We start from the raw sequence: 22,431 nt of genomic DNA on the forward strand, positions 1-22,431 counted from the left end.
CATGACTAAATTTCCCATTTTAGGACACTTGCAAAGTATTTTAAACTATCATCACTCATATTTAAATTCTTCACCATAAAAGGATTCACTGCTACTGCTTTTATGTCATTAATAAACAGAATATTAATGATGATAGCAGATCAGTCACAAGACAATTCCTTTTCCATGATGAGACAAAACCTTGCAAAAATATCCTCTCATTCTGTTAAAAGAAACAGGGAAATGTGAAGCACGGTTGTCAGAAACTGCTGCTCAGACAGTACAGTACCTCATCTAGAACTTCTAGATTTACCAGATCGTCATCCAGAGAGTACTTGTCAGCTCCATCCACATGGTAAGGTCTTCTAGTATGTATTCGTTCATGCCTGGAAGTTTGTTAGTAAAGCACCACAGTTACAAAACTTGATAAAATACAGCAAATACAGAGGCAATGGAAATCATGGGTGAGTGTTTTGGCCATGCAGAAATATTAGGCACGCTCTCTGAAATACTTATTGTTAACTCGAAATACCCTTTCATAAAAGCAACACATCAGTTTGCTGTGCAGTGTAGTATCCCTGTTTTCTTTCTCACAAGATATATTTATTAATGCTCACAGAAAAGATTTCTCTGTAGGTTTACTACTCCCCACTAATACTGAAAAGTATTTTTAAAATATCTTTTCCCTTCTTGACATAAGTTAAAAAAAGTACCATTCTGATTAATTAAATCTTCCCCACCCCACGTACCTAGTCTACAGTTTTATCATCTAATGAAGTTACAAGAAGTAATAAGTAGTATAAAATCCTCCTATTACCTTGTTGTATGACAAAGCACCTCCTCAGATGACCCTAGATCTGGTCCAGAACATTTCTGAACCACAGCTGCCATCAGACTCTAAATTGTATGGATGTTCAGTCAGCTTGTCCTCAGAGATTTAAGCCACACAATAAGCAGCAAAGACAAACAGTCACATAACCCCTTTATAATCAGATTATGCTGAAGGAATCTTTGAAAATGCTGTGTATATGTTTTTAAACAGCACATCTTTTTGAAACAGGGACAAATCAAGACAGTATAATATGTCTTCCACAGAGGGGGTGAAATACGAGTGCTGTAAGCACTTTTCTTTACAACAAACATAATCAAAGCATAGTAGGAGGACACCCACCGAGATACAGTCTGCATCCTGCTGAGTAACATTTAGCATTGATCCTCAATGACAGTCCCTGACAGATTGTTTCTGCATTGGTTGCCACGTAGAAAGTATAAATCACATGCTCATACATCCAGAAACAATGCTCAATATTGTATCAAGCAATAACAGAATGATAGTGTAACATGACAGGAAATACTCTTTATCTATAACGTTGAAGGTTAAGGTAAAGATGTAGCAGGTCTTTTTTCTTTAATCCTAAATTCCTGTAGTCATGGAATCCTGTTTGAAAAAATAAGCAGAGGCTCTTGCTTTTTGTCTCTTTATGAGCACTTACACATGAACTGATTAAGATTTCATTCAGTAAAGAGACTATTTTCATACCCAAGAGCTATTGTGTACAGAAGAATTATTGCTTGGAAAGTGTCTAACAAAGAGAAAAGTGTTAAGTATTGATAATTGTGAACTACATTTAAAGATCTTCATTTTTTATGTCAATTTTTATTCATTTTTCTTGTTTACTTTTGGCAACTCTATGAGTTCTGGAAAACTACTCTGTAATGCTTTATTTGAATTGTAATTAAATAAAACTGTGCAATCTGTTTTGTCAGCTAGGATATAAAATACAGGGACCACAGCAGGTTTTGATGACAGTCCCGCTTATATTTTCCATCCTACGTCCCCAAACAGAAATGGTTGTTTCCTTGATGTACGTATGAAGAAATGAAAGAAGAACACACAAACTGTGAAAGAGAAATTCTTCCAGTGGTTATTATTTCCAGTGAGCAGCATGGAGACAGTGTCAATTTGTTCAAAGTTCTATTCAATTAAACCTTCCATTTTTAGATTTTTGTTAGGTGCTTACTACATTCATGAACATTACACTTTGCTGACAAGCCAGATCCTCAAGGGAATATAAATGCATGTAAGTGGTATAATGAACTACTGTTTTTCTAATTGTTGTTTCAATTTCAAAACAAAATTCAACCTCTTACTTCACAGCTGAGAAAAATGTTGTTATAAATAATTTAAACCATGTAGAGATGGGAGCAGTTATCAGCCCACAAATAAAGCAAGTATTTTAACAGTTTCTGGACTTCATGGAGATGTGACTAACAAAGCAATGGCTAGACATTATAACTAATATAACTAAACTGTGAGGATATCTTTTCCTGGCTTAAGCCATCATAACCACAATATTAAATTGCAACAAGATGCAAGTATGGATTTATATACCAGAGGTGCAGGGAGGAGGAGGAAAGAGGGCACATCTAAACCTAAGCATCTCTAATTGCAGAATGGCTTTGCAAACTAATCTGTTATCTGATTGTGTATTAAACTCCCACTGTTTGTTCTCCTTAAGTGATAAATGACTCAACTGCGTTATTGGAAAAGTGTTTTGTTTTGTTTTAACTCTATGTAAATAAATAATTAAGCAAACTACTCTTAGTCAAATATGTAAACCAGATAACCTTTGTGCATATATTTCCTTGTGCTTAACTCATTTTCCTAAGTACATGATTAGGAAGAGGATATTAGGAGCATAACATCACATTAGCTTCAAATCTCCTGCTGGCCTCATCAGTTTTCTACTGACCCTAAATCCTGCTGATATGTTGACAGAGTGGGAAGAAAGAAAACATACAGTAAGCGTCTATTATTTCTACAATTTTACATCAGAAGTACACCCTGCTTTTAAAGTATTTTCGAAACATTTCTTAAAAACCAGAAGGAAACACTCTTACTTGGAGGAATAATTGTAATTTTTTTTTCCTTCAACAGTGCAATTACCAGCCTTTTTTCAATTACTGTTAGATTCACAGAATGGTTTGGGTTGGAAGGGACCATAAAGATCATCTAGGTCCAACCCCCTTGCCAAGTGCAAATTCTAAGCAAAAGGAAAATTGACGGTGTTAGCTTATTTGCCTCAAGGTTCCAGGAATGTTCTGATTCATATGCTGTAGGATGTAGTCTCTTCATTACAAAGTGGCATAATAGGGCTAGTCACTTAAGGTACCTAACCTTATAAAGCCTGAAGAGCAGTATTAGATTTATTCCAGAATTCTAGTGATGAGCATTCTCTCTTGAAAAAGGCTCTGTTCTCCCAAACATTTTCACTTCACCTTTTTATCACACAAAGATAGCTGGAGAGAGTTTTTTTCGGATTTTGAAGGAGGAGCAAGTGGCAAGCAGCACTTCTCTTGCACTAGATGTCAGCCACAGTAATAGAAGTGCACTGTAAATAGCTATATGCTAATATGACCCTGCAATCAAGCTGATGATGGGGAAGGAAAAGCTAAATTGACCACAGATACTTCTAGATTGAAAAATCACCTTGCTGGCAGGTCCAGCCTGAGGATTAAAGCAGCACAGATCATGAGTTTTTTTGTTCTTTGGAAAGTCCCCTTTCTCCAAGCTCTCCCTCCTCTACCCCCAGCATTCTTTTATAACAGTGCCTTTACTTTGGCCTCTTCATGCAGTTAAGTATTTGTTTAGTGTTCTTCTAGGACTCACACAGGAAAGCTTGTTTCTGTGCTAGTTCTCCTTTAAGTTATTGCCAACTTTAAAATGATTTGTGCCCAAATAGAGATTACAAGAAAAACACTCAACACGATGAGAGAACAAAAAAATAGCAGTGAATGTGCTGTTGTCACACAGAGAAGCACAACCTATTCCCTGTGCATTGCAAAGAGCAAATTTTGCTCCTGTACATCAAGTTTCAGCCTGGAATAAATTGTTGAAGCAAGGTCATAATAGAAACACTGACAAAGCCTTAATTACAACAATATAAAAGCTGTAGCTCTAACAAACATCTGTGTAACCTGCAGTAAAAATACGTATACTGTAATCAGACCAAGGATTGATTGCCTTTTGGGGCCCCAATTGCTTTGTAATTTTTTTTCCAGTACTTTTTAACTATTTTTTAACAGTCACCTGATATGTGTACAGATGAAGGCTAGAAGTATTGCATTTAACCCACATTAAATCCTGTGTGTGCAGCATTTTACAATCAGAGAACTATTTCTGTTTCTGTTATTCTGAGTCCAAAGGAAATTACTGACTGAATGCAATCAAGTTCCTTGCAGTTAATTGCTTTCAAGCCTAAATGTGAGCTGGCAGAGAAGCTACATATCTGGTTGTAAGAATTACTTCCTTGGATGGACTGCTGCTGTAATCCAGCTGGCTGACAGGAGGGGGGAAAGCTGCCAAGCCACCATAGCCTCATCCTAATATTGGAGAAAGCACCCAGAACCTACCTGCCCTTCTCAAACTATTACGTTTGCCTTTTTTTTTCCTTTTTTTTTTTCTATTCTTTTTTTTACTTTCCTTTTTACAAGCTTCTTCAGGTTTGGTTCATCTTGATGATAAGGTTACATTTTTCTCCCTGAAAATCCAAGGTTTCTCAACTGTCTGTTCCCCATTACAGTGGCACACTGACCCAGCATGATCCAGAACAGTGAACTCTTTGCTGTCTACACTAAACTCGTTAAAAAAATATATAATAATAATAATAACAATAATAAACCACAGCAGTTATCTACCCAAATGCTGAAGTTCTTTCATTCTTTTAAAAACTGAAAACAGAGATTACTATATCATTTCCTGTTGATTCCTATAAAGAAGCCTATTCATAGAGGAACATAAAATACCAAGACTGTAGGAAAACATCCAAGATAAGAATAAACCATGCCTGGAGTTCACCTCTTCAAAGCTGCTGATAATTTGGAAACAGCCGCTTTGACCCATATAACCAAAAGCATTTGATACTTAATCAAAATGGAATTTCAACATAGAATCAATTCTAAGAATTTTACGCCAGGAGTTAATCACTTGAGGAAATATAACAGACTATTTCTTTGCTGAGCTTCAGCTCTATGACATTTCATAGACAGGGATAACAAAACAAAAGTAGATGGCAGTTGAGATTTTTAGCTATTATGATTACCTTAAAACTGTTACGAAGTTACCTACTGCATTTTGTAAGCTGCTCTAGGTTAGCTCTCCCTAAAGAATACATAGACATACAAATGAAACATAGCTCATACCTATACTAGAAATAATGTCCATTGCTTTATCACCTTTTAAGATAAGAAATCCTACAACAGATCTCCAAAGCTCCTTTTACCTTTTTCTCAGACCTACATGTAACAGTTTCCAATAAGAATAGTTTCTAAGATTTTGAAAAATGGTTTGTGAGAACAGCACCAAGGCAAAACTTTTTGAATGTATTCTGTAAAGACTCTTCCCTGCTTTCTTCCTCATTACATGTGTGGAAAAAAGGGTATCAGTGCTAGGTTTTGTGCAACTGGCAACACCCCACCTATTTTCATAGCGATATGAGATATCTGCATCTCATGCATAAAAATAATGTAGGGAAAAGTACCTAAAGCTGGTGGAAATGTCTCAAAGAGCATCCTTTTCATTAAAAAAAAAAAAAAAAAAAAAAAAAAAGAGCAGGAGCAAGTGTTAATGTTGTGTGTGGGTGTTTTTTTTTGGGGGGGTGTTGTTTTTATTTTTTGCATTTAAAAAGTGTTAACTTTTACTAGCACAAACCTTTTTGTTTTAGTTATTAATTTCTCACATAAAGGAAATCGAGTGTAAAGCTCTCTCTAGGAGGTTACCTCATGGCAAAAGGACATGCCAAAACAATATCTTTGTCAGAAACAAACTGATGATAGCAACAAATGTCTGTTAGTAGGCTCTTCTCAGCAAACCCAGCAAAGAGCTCCTTTAGTTCAGATGGAAGACAAGCTGTGCTGAGCTTAAGTCTAACTATACTGAGCTCAAAGTTTATAATTGAAGAATTGAAAGAAAAATTATGGAGGAGTTTCAGGCTGTGGCTGCAAAGGTCAGACCAGATGATCCTCTCAGAAGGTGAGCTTGCTTCTTTCTACCTGTATCATCCCTTACTTTTGGTCACTTGAGATAATCCCTCCTTTACTTCAGCTATATCAGCTGAGGAACCCCCTCTCTGCAGTTTCTAACACAGTAAAAAAATAATCTGTATCTTTCTGCTGGCTTAGTTTTCTTCGTTTTTTCTTCTACTTCAGAAGCTCCAGTTCAGGAGGTTTTGATAACCATTGGAGCTGAAATAAAAACAGCATCATGAGCTTGTTCCTGGAAGCTGTGGTAGAATGGGAGAAAGAAACCAGTTCTTTCCTTTTTAGTAGCAATGAACTGCTGTATCAGCTCTCCATATCTCCATTATACCCTCGGGACATACTTTGATGAGAAAGTTGAGCTGTGATTTAAAATCTCTTTGCCAAAGAAAACGATCTGGTTCCGTTTTCTGACATCTGTGGCTTCCCTTCCTCTCTTGCACCAGCTCCACCTAGTCTTCAACCCCTTGGTGAGTCAGATACAGTCAATAACCCAGGAGAAAAGCAGTCCTGATTTAATTTGGCTTTGCCAGGCTGGCTGTCTCTGCTAGTTCTCTGAACTCAGTCAGCTCCCTGGCAGGTCAGACAAGCCCCACAGTTAACACAGCAAGAATATGGGTGAGGAAACTGGGACTTGACAATGAGCTGAGCCCATTTGTGAAGCCAGGCTTTGAGTTAAAGTCACTAATGTATTTCAGGACAGATCCTTGGCCACAGTAACATAAAGCAATGGGAAATAAATCCACAGTGTTGATAACGGTTTCCTCAGAGCAGGTTGAATTGCCTCCTGGACATAAATTACACCCATAAAGGATATTCTGGGCCAAAGTGAACAAGCCTGTGCTGAGAGAGATTCAAATGAGACCAACAGAGAGCCGTGATGCAGCTAGTATATCCCCAAAGTTCCTGGCAAGCAGAATGTCACTCAGAGCTCCGAGAACAAATGGGTGTGACTGAAGTGTCATGCCAGTGCTCTGACTGCTGTTACATTCTGTGCATAGGTGAGTTAATCTGACTTGGAGCAGTTTCAGGCTTGTATGGGAACTTGGAAGCTGGAAAAGTGGCTTAGAAATACCTTCATACCCCCTTGCACTGCATGATCTAGATCTTGCGTTCAGGTACTTGCTTAGCCCTGTATGCATATATTATTTAAATACAGTTTTTTAAAAAAGAAAAATAAGGACATTTAAGTTGTCTTGTATAGGTTATTTGTCTCTAATAGCACTGTAACATTCTCAAAGTAACAGAAAGCTATGTTGTGAATTGAAATGCATCTGATTATACTTTCATTAATGTAAATCGAGAGTAAATCTGTCAAAGCTAGAAAATTGACTGCATGCTTAGCTTAGACCCAGTTACACACTGTTACCTGCAAACACACCCTTGCATTCAGTGGGGGAAATGCCACAAAAGTAACTGCCACTTAAACAGCCCGAACATGCACATCACCTGGCAAGGGAAAAGTGATTATATTCCCTGTCTACTCAAACCTTTTCTCACAGGTAGGAGTGCCATTAGAAAAGATGGATCACACCGATCTAGCTAAACAGGTCAGTCCCTTTTGCACCTGCCATGAACTACTTCCCCTTCCTGAGCCTAACCAGCTCAACTACATTGGCAGATAAATAATGCAAGTGACATTTTTTTTCTGTGAGTTTATATTATGTATATATTATGTATAGTTATATATTTATAGTTATTTTATAAACACATTAGACAATTTTTCAAGGCTTTTCACTGCTACCATTTTTCCTAGGGTTAAATCTCCCTACTACAGAGCCAAGCTCTTTACTGTTATCAGACTGTGTCTATACCTCTGGGTATAAATTATAATTAGATGCTGGTTGGTTCTCTTGTAATAAGCTTATGTTTATAGTCCAACATTAACTGACTGAGAGTAAGTACCTATTTAAAATTTAGAACTTTCCTACTTTCAGAATATAAAACTGCCATTTTCAGTCCTGGCTAGTTATAAGCAACTGAATGTAGGGCTTTACAACAGAAATGTTCATCATTAAAGCAGTCAGCATTATGGAAGCCCAGCGCTTCTTAATATTAGACACTGTTTTCAGATGCTCCTAGTCTTCAAAACTGTAATATTGTCAATTTATTTTTTATTTATTAAGGCATTCCTTAGAATACAAGCAAACCTTTGGAAATGTTTTGAGATTCTTTCTACAAAGCAGCTAAGACCCCACTTTTTGGCACACAGACTTGGTGTTTTGCATGGATATGCTTTTGCAGTGCTACTAATTTTTTCCCAATTTGATCAGCTTACAAACATTTGGAAAAATCAGTGCGTCTTCATTCTGAACAATATGTTGTATATTTCAATGGTAAAGCTCACTGAATTTTTATTCTCACTGAGCATGCTCTCAGCCCTGATCAAAGTGGGTCAGTGCTTCAAAGAACAAGCAAGAAGCTAGGAGTAGTACTGTAGTAAAAGGCTGCAGTGATCAAAAAAAAAAAAAAAAAGAAATCAGAAACACATTCTGTCTCTTCTCCTATTCGGAAATGCTGAGAGAACTGGGACAGTTCAGAAAAGTCTCAAGAGGGGCCTTACTAATGTATGCAAATACCTGAGAGCAGGGTGCAGAGAAGATGGAGCCAACCTCTTTTCAGTGGTGCCCAGGGACAGGGTAAGAGGCAATGGGCACAAACTAAAAAACAGGAGGACCCATCCAGGAAACACTTTACTGTGAGGATGGCCAGACACTGATACAGGCTGTCCAGAGAGGCTGTGGAGTCTCCCTCGAGATATTCAAAAGCCATCCAGGCATGGTGCTGAGCAGCCTTCTTTGGGTGTCCCTGCCTGAGCAAGGGAGTTGGACCAGATAACCTCCAGAGGTCCCTTACAACCTAAAAGATGTGATTCTATGATTCTTTAATAGTGGTTGTACAGTATATTGGCTTCAAAGTGAAGGTAAAAGATGACTGTTTCTCCAGTAGCCTAACCTTGTCTCCCCTCTTAGCATTCACTGGCAGTGGCAGATGCCCTCTAGTTCAGAGGCATGGCTAAAAGCAAAATGACAATGAGTATGCAGAGAGCAGGGCTTCACGAGTAGAAGTGAAACTATACCAAGAACTGGGAAAGGTGAACTCAGTGATGTGAAAGAGCAAGTGGTCTGCAAGCTATATTATTAGTTTATGAACAGACTTGGGAAAATAAATACTGGCTTGGTCTTGATTCCTTCTCATCCCACATTATGGAGACAGATACCAAAGGGATTTGCTGGAAAACCATGAGGAATCCATTTCAGAGCTCCTCTTAGCATAAGAATCATTCCATTCTGTGTATCTTCTATTTGGTCAAAAGCTGGGAAAATGCCATTATCTTTTGTGCCATCCAACCCACAGTTGTAGTAGTCTATCTGTGAGGAGTTACATGGGGGAGATCCACTCAGGAGGAAAGATACAGCAGAAACCTGTAGTGTAACATTGGCATAGCTCTCTCTCTCACAGTGAGCAGTTTCTGGTATGCATTTCCAGTGGGGAGAGTGCAGGGAGAACAAGCTAGAAGTCAGCTTCACCTTGAAACTGTACTTATAGCTATTCCTTTATTTTAACTTGTACATTTTTGTTTGTGCTTTCAGCATTTAAGCTACAGAATCTAATGGCATATAAGCATATACATGTTTATGACTTATGAATCATGACATTTAATTTTCTTCATCAACATTAGTAGGTGTTTGTTTATAATAACGGGCCAAGGCTTATCTCATGCTAGACAAATTTCATATTACAGAATGATTGCTGAGCTTGGAAAGGTGTGCTCATTTGCATTTAATTCTTTTTTGAAACAGTGAAATTCTGCCACCCTCTGGACAGCAAATAAACTAAGACATTTAGTAAACCTCAAAAGTAAAAAGTAAAACAAGACAAAAAACTCACTGTTGCTGATGAACATTCATTGCTTTTTAAGCACATATTTAAATTAATTAGCAGGCTGAATGAAAAATAGCAGTTATTACTAAACCAAAGGCAAAACAATTATTTTAAGTACTGAATAACCTACTTACTAATAGCATCTAATCAAAAAGGACACTTCAAAGTGTTCCATTCTTAACCTTTTCTAGTAGTCACTTCATTGTTCACTGTTGTATTTCTGCTACCAAAATACGTCTTTCATCATGCCAACAGGTATTTCCTCAGACCAGAGCATTCTGGAAATTCTACCATCTCTGAGATTAAGCCAAAAGCAAATACACATAAAATTAGAGTTCAGTGGAAAAAAGGCTAAGGAGAGTTTGTATCATGACTGACCAAAGTAGCTTTAAAAGCTATCAGTGGGAAAGTATGTTTCTTGCATTCACATGGCATACAGCACTTACTGCTAATAACATTGCTAGTCAATACATTCACATGATCATTTGAAACAGTAAATATCTGGGCATTTAAAGTTTCAAATTTTGCTTCCAGGATTAGTGGGAGGAAGGATAGCTGCTGCATGTGTGTTGTACAGTACCTTGTTTTGGCCACGGAGCCTAGCTGCTGCTGTTCCTGGATGAGTTCAGCCAGCTGTTTTTGCAGAGACATATCTTTACCATGTACTTGTTTAATAAACGGGTGCTCCAAAAGGTGGGTGACTGAAGGACGCTTTTCAAAATCCTTGATAAGACACCTGTGACAGAGAAATAGCAGGCTTATGCAATGATGTTATTTCATTACAGTGTGATTTGAGCTAGCTTAGTGTGTGGTTGTTATAGTATAGTAGTTTCCTTTTCCACAAATTTGAGTTCCTTAGTATGCAAACAGACTTCTCCTATATATTGGAATAAATCTGACATAAAATACTTAACAAAGTGCATTCACCCTACAACTAGTATAAAGGTTATGAATTTTACCTTATTTCAATCTTTAAAAAAAAAAAAATAAAGTAACTAGCTTACTATGAAAAAAAGTCATTGTATCTTATTAGTACTGTACAGTTAATATATACTAAACATCACCTAAGATAAATAGACAATATTGCATTCACTTCAATTTTCTACCTATTCTCCAATGACAGTTAGGATAAAGACTGCGGGACATTGCCTAATAAAAACCACAACTGAAACTTGCAATACAACACCAGTCAGAACAATCTGCTGTAAAGCTTTGTTCTGTGTTTAAAATTAATGTTTCAGATAGAGCTTCTATACCACGATGGTGTTAGCATAAGAATCATAGAAAAATCTGTAAACCCATTTATTTCAGCCTGGAAAAGAAATGAATGAGTCAGATTTAAATGCTAGCCAGGGTACCAAAGTTCTCTCTGTGGTGGAAACAGGTTATCAAGTAATGAGTAAAGAGGTGCATCCTATTAGATTAGCATGAAGTGTCATGTTAATTTATATAATCAAGATTTGAAATTGAGGACGCCGTGACTAAAGTAAAATTCTCTTCTGTACAATAAAGCTGAAATAATACTGTTCAAACAGAAGAATGATCTAACAGGATCAGATTGCTTTAAAGTAACCTCTAATTCCTCTTTACATTAAAGTATTCTATTTCTTTTGCTCAAATGCAAACAATGATAATAATCAAGCATGGGAGAAAAGCTGCAATTCAACATACATCTCCCTCCCAGCAACTAATATTTTAGTGAATCATAGCCCAAGATGAGGTTATTTGATGAGATGTGTTCATGTTATATACTTCATGATTACATTTCATATTTGCTGCTATTAACTGACACATATAAAGTATTTCCTTATCAGGGCCAAATATCACAAATAAAGATTATCTTTTTACCCAAAAATTCATTGAAACCTTAATTCCTGTTAGAATAACAGATATTCTAGCAGTATCAATACAAAACTTTAAAATATATATATATAAAATATCATACACATTAACTGATTTCAAATATTATCAAGCACTTGATAAAACTGATAAACTTGATAAAACAAATAAAGTTTAGCCTCACCTCAAACACTTTACTGAAGCCTAAAGTCTGGTCTTAAAATGATCCTGCAATGTCTTTGGACATAACTTTAATACTTTAGGTTCCTGAAAACCATTTTCTCAGCCTCTTCTTGCTACATGTAGTCCAGAAAAGACAGTCTGTAAAATCTGCTGTCAGTTTAACCGTTTTGGTGAGTTTTGCAATTGGTTAGAACTGAAGCCTCCCAACAGAAGACTAAACTAACAGAACGTGCTTTATCTCCATCCCTCTGAGTGCAAGGCTATAAATACCACTCCTGTCCTCCCATGAAGAGAGATCTATCATTAGACTTTAACAGGTTCATGTCCCCCCCAGCCCTCACACATACTTTTCTTGCTGTCATCCATGGTCTTTAAAAGTCAATACACCCACACAGACAATACGGTCCGTGCCAATCCTGGTTAAATTTATGTGTTTCCTGAGAAAAAGGAAAAAAGCATTTGAAAAGAAAGATACCATTAATCAAGACAGGCAATGGAAAAAAATACAAAACCATAGAAAAATCGTAGATTGATGACAAGTGTCTGAAGTGCGTATGTCATTCTGAAAAGCTCATGCACTCGTGATTTTTACCATTCTAACAGTAACTACAAATTCTTTTTGTTGATACTACACTATTAATATATAAATGCTCCTGTTTCATTTGAATACATCTGGAACGTTACAGTGAATATGTGGCAGCAGTTACTTTTTAGACAGTTGAAAGTTGAGTTTAAATGGAATCTCTTACACATTTCCACACAGAACACCTTGAGAGTATAAAAACTTCTACCCTGTGGTACACATTTATTACAACAAATTTTGCTCTGAGCTCAGGACCAATGCACCCCCAAAGATACCCTATGGACAAGATCCAGAAGTTGCAAGAGAATTTCTTTCCATACAGATGGTTCCTACATGAATCATCCAGATGTCCAGGATACTGCATTTATTGAGGAAGTCTGACAAGATGAGAAGGGAAACACTTTAGAGAAAGAAGTTCTTAGCTCCTCCATTATGTGCCTGAAACACTAGCTGTTTGGGTCTTGCATGTGTTTGAATGAGCATAGGTCAGTTCTGTCAGAGAGAGGGTCTTGAAAACTACCTGAGGATTACCTTTGTTTCTGCTGTTCTCCTGCTGACTAGTCACATTGCATGCAAGTTGCTCTTCTGCTTTGCAACTTCTTAAGTTTATATATAGTTTCATCTACATTGCAGCATTTCATTTCATACACAGTAGGATATTTTTGCGATCTCTGGTCATTTAGGATTTCACTTGAAACAAAAGTGAAGCCTCATGAATTCATAAGACAACTAACTAAGCTAGTAACACGCAAGACACAATTGCAATTCTGTGATCCAAGTCTCCATTCCAAGTTCAGACAGCTTACTGAACATACTCTCAGATGGGCAGCAAGATGTCACAACAAAGCAAAGAACTAGTAACTAACAGCTAACAAGTCTTGGGCCACCACTAGTGAAAAAGGTGTCAGGCAGCCAGTATCAGTGCAGAAGTTGAGTAAGGTATCTACACTGGAAGCAGCATTGACACTATAGAAAACATCAATGCATTTACAACGTTAGGGCCTGAAGGGAGGTGAGCATTATTACAGTGCTTTCTACTGTGCCTGTGTCCACAGTTGCCATAATTGATTAGTACATTTAGTCAGGAAATATAGTCCACATCAAGTACAGAAAAAAATCAAGAATATATACCTTTGACATCTCGTGACATTAACATTTAAGAGGAAGAGTACAGTAACAAAGCAGCTTTTATAAGGTAAAAAGTATTCCTAGAATACTTTTATTCCTAGAATACACCAGAAAGTATTCCTACTTAGTGTGGCCAACAGAAATCAAAGTGAGCATTGTGCATGCGCAAGTAAATATTAAGAAATCATGTCACTGTAGGATTTGCTTCTGGGAAAGGAGAAAACCAAACTATCTTCAGATGCTCATCTGAGCATTCATTTAAAACCAATTTGGACAGTTAGCTTAGGAACTGTCAAACATCAACCATACAATTACATACCAAACTAACAAATGTGGTGCACCTGCAATTTAATCCAATTTGTTTGACTCATAGAAATTATACAAAAAAAAAAAAAAAAAAAAAAAAAACACCTTAAGTGATGAGACTGCCTCCCACACAGCAAATTGACTAGAAAATTTACTACAAGATGAGTTTCTCATAAGGTACAATGAAAATATGATCATACTTGGTCTGCAATTTTTTGGATCTAAAATAACTCTGAGAGTAAGTATGCAGAGATTGGAAAAGAAACAAACACTGTACATGTTGGCCTTGTTGAAAGTCAATCCATTACTTAATTTGAAATTCTACTATCTTCCATCATGCTTTCTTGGCTGAAAATTAATTCTCAGAATTCATTAGTGTCACTACATTAAACATAGGTTGCAGCCATTTGCTGCAATCTCACAGCCAGGCTCCTAAGCACCACTTCCATTCTGCCACAATTACAGGCAAAGATGAAGCATTTATTAGCAAAGGATAAGAGCAGCCTCCTGTACACACAGGCCTGTCTGAGGCAGCCTGTAAAAATTCAGTGGCTGTTTGCAGTTGGCCGATAACATTGTTGGAATTGCTGTATATCACCAATGTAAACTGCCATTTTGCAAGTGGCAGATCAGATGACTGAAAGGAGAGCTATTTTATCAGCATTCATGAGCTAATACTTAGTAATCAATAAATGGAGAGAAATAGATTTCTTAAGAACTGCAGTGGTGGTCTAAATCTCCTGTGTGTTCAGAAACAGAAAACAGTTACTGATGTCCTTCAATATTGCAGGCAAAACTAAGCAGAGCAGAAGCATTTTCTTTTTTTCTTTTCTTTTTTGTTTTTCCAGAAATACTTCTTCATTAAATAATGATTTCTTTCCCCATAAGTACTTTCTTTAAACATAAAGCAAGCAGCTACAACTCCTACAGATTAGTTACATTATCATTTCTCTCTAGTACATTTTTTCTTTAATTTTTATTTTTTAAAAATGTTGCATTTTCAGATGATTTCCCAATTGCTAGCAGGGCATTGGAACTTGTTTTGTCTCATAAACCAAAGATCCAACCAGGAATCTAGTCACTGTATATCATCTACGTGCACAGACAGTGCTCAGGTCATTTGGAAAAAATTATGACTGTGTATCAGATTCTATATTAGACTTGAGGAATCCACAGCCTCTGGGCAAGAGAGAGAGAAACTCCCAATCTGTGCAACAAATGGTTAGATGAATCTCCCAATTTGCATAGGTCATTTTATTCCTTGGGCTTTATTAATATGCTTGTTTTTGCTATCTGTTGTCTATAGTCATCCTCGTAGAGAAAATGCATAGACATAAACATCATTTTATATCTGAACAATGATGCCGAGCACTTTAGGGCCTCTACCCGCAGTTATGGGGATGTTAACCAATGGCACATTGCTCTGGTGAAGCATGTTGTTACCTGTGTACCTGACAAACACCATTCCACAGCACCATTTATCAAATTTTGTATTTGTCATGAACTCTAATGCCCTAAATTATTTAGTTTCATAAGGATGAGCATTTAGAGAAATTGTAGCATCCATTCATTGATATGATGGTGCATTATACCCCAAACTAGTCTCTTTCGGCACTCTTAATCCTTTCTAGGAAAAACAAACCAAAACCTCTGCATCTTTTTTTTTTTTTTTTTAATCTTTATTGCACTCATAAGAACTTTTCTGATCAAGTCAGTAATACCCTGAACAAAAGTCAATACTTTTAACGGAACAGTAAAAGATCAAGAAAGGAAAAATAATCTCTAAGATTGCTTTTAACTGGCTAAAATACCCTGTTCGTATCCAGCACTCTGATGGTTCCTGCTACCTCTGCGCCACATGTGGCTGTGGCACATGGTGATCAGACACATGCAGGAGAGACGTGGAGGAGAAAAGTGATCTCATGAATGACATCTGTAATGCTGCAGGGACCTGCCTGCTTCCCCAAAGCCTCCCTGCTTCCCAACCCCAGGCCTGACCCTCCCCCAGTGCTGCGGGTCACTCATTTGCAAAAATGAAGTAAAAAGCTGCGACAGCTCTGCCAACAGCATTTCTGTTTTCATTCCTAATTCAATGGGACATACAGGATACAAATAACCTTATCTTCAGAACTATATATAGCTGCCCCTTTGGAAAAAAGGGAATGCTGCCACTGAAGATAGGTTAAATAGGTCTCCTGTCTTGAACCAGTGTACCATGATAAATAACAAGTATTTTACTGTTCCTTCTGCTACAATCAGATATCAGAATGAAAGACTGAATTTATGACAAAGTAGTCAATTATCACATGCATAATATAAATTCTGATGCTCAGAACACATTTATATCTTTATTGATCTGCCTTTTGGTAGCAAATGCCATAAATAACTAACCTTACATAACAATGAGAGAAATACTCTCACACTGAAATGTCACCAGCACTTGTTTTATAAATAAATCTTCTTTATGTTTCACTTTTAACATCAGGCACCACATAGTGTAATTTAGAAGATACACTTGAAACCTAAGAAAGGTTCACTCACTCTGAAATTGTAAAATAAAGTGTAGCAAATAACTTTCCCTTTTCTACAGGTTCAAATATCACAACAGGTTTCCCACCCTCCTTTGGGTTGCGTAGACACAGTAGTTTGCTCTGGCTCATACAGGTGGCTTAGAGAACAAACAAGGGGAACTGTGGAGTGACACCCCTCAGCTCTTGGTCAGACTTTGCTCTTGTTGAAACCCTCAGAATTTTACCAGAGGCACCAGAAATTCCACCGCTAATTCTAGCAAGCATCTCAAAACCAATCAAATGCATTTTGTACATGCAAATGCATATTGCACAGTGAAATCACTTTTTTTTTCTTATCCTTTTACCAGGAGTGGGTCCGCTCTATTTCTTTGTCCTGTCCTTGAGGCACATAGAGCACAAAAGCTTTTAGAACCTTTTATAACTGAAGCTTTTTACTATAAACAATATGCTTTGCAGTTGAATTAAGCATTCTCCCTTAGGTCTTATAACCCTCTGTAGTGACAGCATGAAGCTGATTTGAGGCAGCTGAAGCAAAGAAAAGGTAGGAGATATGGAAAGCATACTCAGACGCTGACAGCATATTTCTTCTACATCTTACGTCATAGCTGGAAGGAAGAAAAGATCAGAGATCTTTTCCTTCCTTTAGCTTTTTAGTGCACTCTTTCCTAGTAAAAAAAAGGGAGAGACACTAAAAGGGCAATTGTAGATCCACTATGCCAATAACGGAGCAGTTGGGCAGTCTCTCACACACCATTAAACAGACCACTTAATGCCCTCTGCTGTGAAACTCCAAATACAGCCGCACTCTGACATCTCCATACAAGCTAACGAACACCTGGGCAGATGAGACCAGGTTAGTTCTACTACTTGAAAGTCCACAGGCAACAACAACTTTCTTCCCATCACCATGTGCCTGACCTGTCCTGTATGCCACAGCCCACAAGAGAACACATCTGTGCTCCCTGAAGCTTGCCTTCATCTACCTAGCAGTATGTTGGACTGCTCCATTCCCAGCTCTGATGTTGATTATTGGGTGACTTTGAGCAAGACAACTTTTTCTCCAGTTGTGAAACCTGGGATTAAACTCATATCTTCATGCTGCAAGTCTGGCTGACAGGAAGGAGGCGTCATTATGCTACTGATGCTTAATCAGTCCAATGCAAAGGTACTATTGTCAGTCAGAAATTGTGCTTTTTTTTTTCCCGAGTCAAAATTTTACTGCTTTTATTTCCATTCTTCTGCCTTTCATGTCATCACAAATGCATTGCAAACAAACCTGGATCATCTAGAACATACATGTACATTAAACCCTTTCTTTGACAACTAGAATAATTTAGCTGGAAGGGGCCTTATATCTTCCCCTAAAACAAACTACCACAAATTCAGCACAGACATATTCCACTTTGCTTCCTCACTGGAATCTGTCAAGAAGTAAAACTGGAACAGTTCAGGTTTAAATATGGGCTAATGGTGTTAAGCAACTTCAGAAAGGAGTATGGTAGAAAGTATCAATCAGAGGCAAAAAGAAAGGACAACATTGTTTTTTCCAGGATCATAGACCAATTGCAACACAAGAGTGACTGGAAATCCAGCTTCTACCAAAGAGTGGACAGAAGCTTAGAGATTGTGGCAAGATGATACTGGATGTGAGCACAGTCCTTGCAGAAATACAAGACAGAAGGCTGGTGGATTAGACTAAATGCAGATTCCCTGAGATGTTGCTAATCTATAAAAACACAAGTGGGATTCTGGCACTCAATTACAACACGAGCTCAAAGAACAGAGTAAGGAAACTGCCTCATCAGGCAACTGTTTCACATGTTGTCTTTTATACTGTTATCTTACATGCAGCATACTGTTCCTAAAATCGCTAATGCTCCTCAACTAGACTTGCCACTCCAGCATAGATACTTAACTTTCTTACTACAATATCCTTAGGAAGTAAACTGTTGGTGTTTAAAATTGGGAATAGCAAACCAATGAACCCACAAACCAAAGAGAAGAATGACTATTTATCTCTAATGTTAAGGAACTCAACAGGCTACTTACTGAGTGAAGCATCCTGATACTATGACATTTCTATAATTTAGCATGATATGTTACAGGGTCAGGGCTTCAAACTTACATGAGTTTCTCACCTCTATGCAAAATTGCAGCTTTTTACTAAAACTGCTCATTAGAAAGCTGGAGATAATTATATCCATCATATATGCCTATTCATCCGTATAAAAGTGTCTCGCACAATACTCAAAAGTGTTGGAGGTCTTTTGCCAGGTATTACAATTTAGCATTTCATCTCTTGATGGATTCTCAAACTCTACAGCCATGAATAAAATGGAAAAAGTTACAGATTTGTTGGTAACCTTACACATCACAATCTGCATCTTTATGTCATTTACAAACCCCTTGGTCTTTCTAGACTATGAAATCAGTGAGTTACGTCAACTGCATATCATGTACTCAGTTACAGAAACAGTGGAATGGTCTTTAAGTAATATGAACAGAATGTCATTAAACTGTTTGGATTGTGAAAAAAAAGTTGATATGCATTCAGAGAAGTTATACAACCCATATAATCTGTATGATCTAATAATTGAATTACTCTGATGTAGTCTCAACAATATGAAATTCAGCTTGTGAAGCTGCTTAAAAATGAGTGCAAAAAAATAAGTTTATTGAGACTGAAAATTAAATTGGTATGGTATTTGCAATGTCATTGCTGAAATAAATGTTATGTTCTGATGACAAATGTGACCATAAATTCTGGAAGTCCATATTTTGAGTTTCCTATCTGAATTTCTTAATTCTTTACATTCTTCCAGTTCACCAAAGGATAATTAATTTAAAGAACCATAATAGCTAGTCATTGGTTAAATAAATTTAAAAGCAGAATGTCTGTCCCTGGAGATACCATTGCCCATTTTAATTAAGATTACCATTTGGTGATGTAATGTAAATAAAGGCTATTGTATCCTTCTGCTCCAAGAGATCTATCCCTAGAGATCAGTCAAGACTTAAACTGCCAAGAAAATTATTTGCAGCATATAAGCTAATTTTAGTGTGTGTGTTATGTTTTTGTTTGTTTGTTTGTTTTTGTTGTGTTTTTTTTTTTTAATTAATTTTAACATAGTCTACATTACTTTATGAATGAATTCTAAAGTACTGTATGTCTAAAATGTGTTAGACAAATTTTTATCTTGAGAGAGCAATAACATCTGTGCTGTAGCAATCAAAACATTAGGTTCACAAACATTCATAGGCAAACAGTGAACTCATCAAGGCTGGTATTTATTTGAACACAGAAATGAACACAGGTAAAAGTCTACCATTTTTAGGAGCCAATCCTCCAACAACTGATGTGGTTGTTTACATGGTCGTATAGGAATGATAATCCCTGTTGATATGTAGTTAAAAATAAACAGAGAATTAATTCTTTCTCACATTATGAGCGGAGCAGCCTAGCTCTTCATGGACAATTACAGTAGCACAGATAAAGAGGCATACCTAAAAACTTTACTGACCTATTTAAAAGTAATTATGTGCTGCATGTATCTCAGTAGATACCAAATACAAAATTAGACTGCTGCCAAAGACTGGCTTGGCTGAAGTTGGGTCTTCTCGATTTTTGTAAAACAAAATATCTAGCTTGATTAGCTGTATCATTGTGAAAACCCTTGAGGACAACATATTACAGTCTTTATCTCAAGTCAAAGTCAAAAATACTGGAAATAGAAAAATAAATTCACCAAGCTACGAACCTCCTTGGCCTGTTCTCCATTAAGACTTTGTAAATATGTATCTGACACAAACATGCTGTTGCAATATTATCTGTCTCGAAGCAGTAGAATTCAAGCCAAAAATACAGACTTTACTTTAGAAAAAAAGTAATATATTATTTTAACAATTTAAAGAGTCGCCCACAAAAATATATTGAAACTTCCACCTCAGGCATGTTGCAAATCACTATAACATGAAAGAACATTTAAAACAAAAATGCCTCTTGAAACAGTGAAAAGCATTCTGATATTTCAAGGCATTACAATGGGGGGAAAAGGCTACAATGACCAGGTTTGGCAATCTTGACATAGATGAAATTATTGTGTCAACAGAACTGAAGTCAGAAGTGTGCTTAGCTACAGATGAATGCTTGTATTTTTCCAGTACACAGGTCTGGCCCACAGCTTGAACCAGATAAGCTTGTTATGCAAATGATGTTAGCCATCAGGAAGGAGATAGATAATAAAATTATTCTAAAGCTAACCACTCATCACAAGGGAGACAGAAACATCAAGCAAGGTCTTAACATATGGATAAAAGGCAGTGTAGAATTTATACAATTGCTGCTTTTAATTTATCATAACTAAGCTGTCACAAAGGCAGGCATCATCAAATACATAACTAATGCACATAAATGAGCCAATTATCAGTAATGGCTAAAAGGTTTGCAGTTGTATGATTCAATGTGTGTGTGTTGTTTTTTCCCTAGAAAATTCACTAGTGTAAGTCCAAGCCCCCATAAAGATATTTTGTAACCTCCGCTTCATAACAACCTTAAAGACATGCACAAGAATGAAGCAATGTCATGGAGAATTCCCTTTCAGTGTTCTCTCACAGGTCTCTATATAAACAGTAAATTTATTACAATTATTGCATTTATTCACATTAAGAGATTGACTGCAAGTATGCTTCCTTACTTCATTGTGTGCATTACTGTAAAAATTAAAAGCAGGATCTGCAAACCTGCAGATGTTGCTGGTGAGAGGCAGTAATTAAGCTAAAGTAATTAAAAATCAATCTGATTAAAAATATACAACATGAAGGTATCAAAAACCCAAAGGACGAGATTAAAACGAGTATAGCTATAAAGTACTAAAGTACTGATTTCTGATAAGAACAATGCATGCCGAACTGAAGGACTGAACAAATGATAAACTTCATTTTTTGTACTGTTCTCAAGCTCAGCAGAGACTTCTAAAAAGGAAGACCCTAAGAAAGAAAAATCTGGATTCCAGTGCAGAGGCACAATGTTTCCAAGAAAGGAATATAATCTTCATACTTAGCTGGTGCACTGACTCTCTAAAGCATAAGTGGAACATAACCTCCTTGCACTACAGTTCCCCAAAATACAGGGTACTGTCCATATATACTGTAAAAAGAATGTTTCTCTATAATAGAGGGGAATTCATCCACCACACAGTGACTTTTGTAGTTAACCACTGATTCCACCACAGATTACAATGTTTACTGCTGAGTAGAAAAGGACAGGCATTGTGGAGAAATAGAACTCAGGTCAAACTGCTTTAAAAGGATGTACTTCTACTACCTGCTCTTTAAGAGATCCTGAGTCATATTGCAGTAATGATAGTAATGCCCTTCCATCATATGCTATTAAAGTTTGTTTCACCTTGCTGCCTGATTTAAATATCAGCATAGTAAATAAGAATATTTTTTATTTGTATTCACATTAATCTTTCTATTTTAATTTCTGCTAAAATGGGAAGACACTACTGCATAACTGACTGAAAAACTTACCAGGTATGGGTATTGTAATCCTCCACAAGAAACTATACATACATTGAGATAGGACAGATTAAATGTGGAAACGTACAGGTTTCCAAACCCATCTTAAAAATTCAATAGTGGCCGGCAGTGTTCAAAGTATTTGGTTATCTGAACAGTGTGAACTTCCAGAGTTCGATAATATCATCCCCCATGTTACACAGTTTAAGCTGTATTCGGTCACAATGAAATTCAGTCACAAACAAAGCCCCAAAATCCCTTGTAGAAGTTGCTCTAAGATTTATGAATATAATGCTAACAGCTAGTAAAGTACAATTTCTTAGTTTCATTGTAAAAAAGAAAAAGGCAAAATGAGCATATTTTAGTTCAATGTAGCATCCAGGTAACATGTTACACTGTTGGTACAACTCATGTTCATTTACATATTGAGTATACAAACTG

The 22,431-nt window shown here is 36.8% G+C and overlaps 1 protein-coding gene across 1 annotated transcript in view; it reads right to left on the minus strand.

Annotated features, from left to right (window-relative positions):
- The window catches only part of MYO3B (myosin IIIB), a 250,167-nt gene that overhangs the window by 159,086 nt on the left and 68,650 nt on the right, over positions 1-22,431 (minus strand). The window contains exons 12-13 of the mRNA XM_084524490.1: positions 10,481-10,636; positions 269-365 (exon numbers count right to left, since the gene is read on the minus strand). Of these exons, the coding sequence (XP_084380616.1) occupies positions 269-365; positions 10,481-10,636 (253 nt within the window). The remainder of the gene's footprint in view (positions 1-268; positions 366-10,480; positions 10,637-22,431) is intronic.

This window comes from Aythya ferina (assembly GCF_964211825.1).
Source record: "Aythya ferina genome assembly, chromosome: 6".
Classification (NCBI taxonomy): Eukaryota; Metazoa; Chordata; class Aves; order Anseriformes; family Anatidae; genus Aythya; species Aythya ferina.